The following is a 3,062-nucleotide window of genomic DNA, read 5'->3' as shown; positions in this document are numbered from 1 at the left end:
GACAAAAACTTCTAAAACACTTTCAATAAAATAAAGAATGTCATATCAAAAAAATAAAGTTAAATATCCTCCAAACAACTCTCAAACAAACAAAATCAAAATTAAATATTTGGTTTGTTTTGTATAAACTTAACAGGTATATATTGACTACTGAGTACATAAACAAAATGGTCTATATCCCTTCTTCAGAATATGTTTAGCTATAAGAAGTAATAAAGCACAGACTCATTCTAAAGTTTGGATGAATCTCACAAATATATATATATATATATGTACATATATATATGCAATCAGAAAAAAACGATATAGTATTCAGATATATATTATGAATTATCTAGAATAGAGAAATGCATAGATATAAAAAAGATTCCAAGACATACTTTACAAAGGCATCAATGACCACATAAAGGACTCAAATACACCTAGGAGTCAAACGTAGAAATCAATTTAGGACCCAGACAACTCAGGAACACATTTCAAAGATAACAGAAAAGCATAGAGAAAAATCTTAGCAAGAAAATCAAGACACTGAAAAGAAGCAAGGAGAAGCTATCAATCAGTCATTCAAATAGAAACCAGAGCATAAAGGAGTGGCAGCAGAGCAGTAAAACATTTGAAAGCATTGCAATATTTTTAAAATGAAATACCAAAATTCGGTCAATCATTTCCTGCTGCACTGGCAAAATATGCATCCTGCTACTCAAAAAGAAAGATGTCATCTTGTTTTCTATCCAAAAAGGAATATGATCAAGAAAAGAATACAAAGAAATGATGTTTGAATTAGAATTATATTGAGGAAGAATTCACAGGCAAATTCCAAAAGGGACTTGTTATCCCAATATTATCTTAGTCAGATGATCTTTTTAAAATGCAGTAGATTGTGTCCATACTAAAAAGTGCTAGGCTTAAATTCAAGACTAATAGATTATTTTGGACTTTTTATTTAATGAGCACTTTTACACTAAGGTCTCTAATATCATTAAACTCTACAATCTTGCATATATGTTTGTGTGTGTGTGTGTATGTGTGTGTGCGTGTGACATTATTTATATATATATATATATGTATGTGTGTATGACATATCCTTCATATCCTTCCAATATTAATATGACTAATGTGACTAAAGGTGGTTTTGAGTTGCATTTTTAACCAATAAAGAAACTACTAAATCAGAACAAAGTAATTTCAATGAGAAAGATTTAAACACCATTGTCAAATATGATATTGACTAAACATTTTTATCTTATTTAATCACCGGAAGACTATATTTTCAAAAAAAACTCTAGAACAACAATTTTACAAAGCCTTTAATTAATAATGACTAGTTTTAAACATTTAGATACTGAAAGTACATATGACAATAGTGTGGAAATAAAAACAACTTATGCCAAAAATATGAAGATAAACACATAAATTACCACACTGTGATGAAAACTTAAGGGAGTGAAGAAGGGATTACCCCAAGAAAATCTTACATATGTCAAAATTGTCATGAAGATAATAAGATTAGTACTAAACCTTTTTCCTGCTCAAAGTATTTCTCAGAGCAAGCTTAACATCTTTGTTTCTCAAGCTGTAGATTAAAGGGTTCATCATGGGGACCACAATGGTATAGAAGACAGAAGACACTTTCCCCTCATTCAAAGATCCAGCTGAGGAGGGCTTTAGGTACATAAATGCACATGACCCAAAAAACAGGGAAACAGCAATTATATGGGAGCTGCAGGTGTTGAAGGCTTTAGATCTGCCAACATTTGATTTTATTTGGAGGATACTATAGAGGATGAAGCCATAAGAAATAAAGATGATAATACTGGGTACAGCGATATCTTTCCCCCCTACAATGAAAATCTCTACCTCGTTTACATAGGTGCTTGTGCAGGAGAGCTGCATCAAAGGCACAAGATCACAGAAGTAGTGGTTGATGATGTTCCCATCACAGAAGGTCAGTCTCAGGATACAGCCAGTATGGATCATGCCATCAAAAAATCCCATCAAATATGAACCAAGCATAAGATAAGAACAGACTTTAGGGGACATGGCAACACTATACATGAGTGGATTACAAATAGCGACATAGCGATCATAGGCCATTGCTGTCAGGACATAGCATTCAGAGATGATAAAAAAACAGAAGAAGTAGAGTTGAGTCATACAGCCTGCAAAACCAATAATGTTCTCCTTTAGAACAAAGTTCATCAGCATTTTGGGTATAAAAACAGAAGAATAGCAGAAGTCTATGAAAGACAAGTTAAAGAGGAAAAAGTACATAGGGGTGTGAAGGTGAGAGTTCAGCACAGTTAGAAGGATCAAGGTCAAGTTCCCAAAGGCAGTGATCATATACATAACTAGGAAAACTAAGAACAGGGGTATTTGGAGGTCAGGGTTATCTGTTAATCCCAAGAGAATGAATTCTGTTACCAAAGAGCCATTTTTCAGGACCATTCTTCTGTAGTAGAATCTGTGGAGATAAAAAGGGAAAAGTGAAAGTAAAGTGTGACAGAGAATACAACTGATGTTTTCATATATATATATATATATATATATATATATATATATATATATATATGCTGGGAAGGCCTATACATCACTCTCCTGCTTTCTGGAGTACATCAGAGACTAAGTCAAGAAATGTTAATCAAGGCTAAATCGATTCAATTATAAATATCATTCAGTTATGGGGACCCAGTTTTCCTCATGTTAACAATATTTAACAATGATGAATTCATAATGAATACAAGTTGTAAATCTTACATCATTTATATCAGATTTCACGGATGTCACAAGATAGGTCTTACATAAAACTTACACATTAACATAGACTTTAAAACATACATACAAATAACAGAGGGAGAAGGTTTTTCATATGTATCTGTATTTGTATGTATTTATGGTATGCATATTAGTGTAAAGGAGGCCATAAACATAATGAAAGCATAGGGTTTTATATTAGAGTGTTTGAAAGTAGGAAGAGGAAGGAGAAACAATGTAATTATGTCAATCTCAAAACAAATAGTGGTAATTTCTTTATAAACTCATCATGGGTAAGAAAACAGGGATTT

General features: G+C 32.3%; 1 protein-coding gene across 2 annotated transcripts; it reads right to left on the bottom strand.

The window, feature by feature from the left end:
• Positions 1-1,512: 1,512 nt before the first annotated feature.
• Or8b46d (olfactory receptor family 8 subfamily B member 46D) lies at positions 1,513-2,819 on the bottom strand. 2 transcript variants are annotated; one of them, XM_087563241.1, is made up of 2 exons: positions 2,812-2,819; positions 1,513-2,446 (listed from the first exon to the last, which is right to left on the bottom strand). In XM_087563241.1, the coding sequence occupies exons 1-2, from the start codon at positions 2,817-2,819 to the stop codon at positions 1,513-1,515; spliced, it is 942 nt and encodes a 313-aa protein (XP_087419367.1). The 2 variants fall into 2 exon arrangements, with proteins under 2 accessions (XP_087419367.1, NP_001000808.1); NM_001000808.1 differs by lacking the exon at positions 2,812-2,819 and having other exon boundaries at positions 1,513-2,445.
• Between the last annotated feature and the right edge of the window lie 243 nt (positions 2,820-3,062).

Source organism: Rattus norvegicus, chromosome 8 (assembly GCF_021556685.1).
Source record: "Rattus norvegicus strain SHRSP/BbbUtx chromosome 8, alternate assembly SHRSP_T2T, whole genome shotgun sequence".
NCBI classification, from domain to species: domain Eukaryota; kingdom Metazoa; phylum Chordata; class Mammalia; order Rodentia; family Muridae; genus Rattus; species Rattus norvegicus.
The sequence above is the reverse complement of the archived record's forward strand: the minus strand, read 5'-3'. Positions and strand labels throughout refer to the sequence as shown.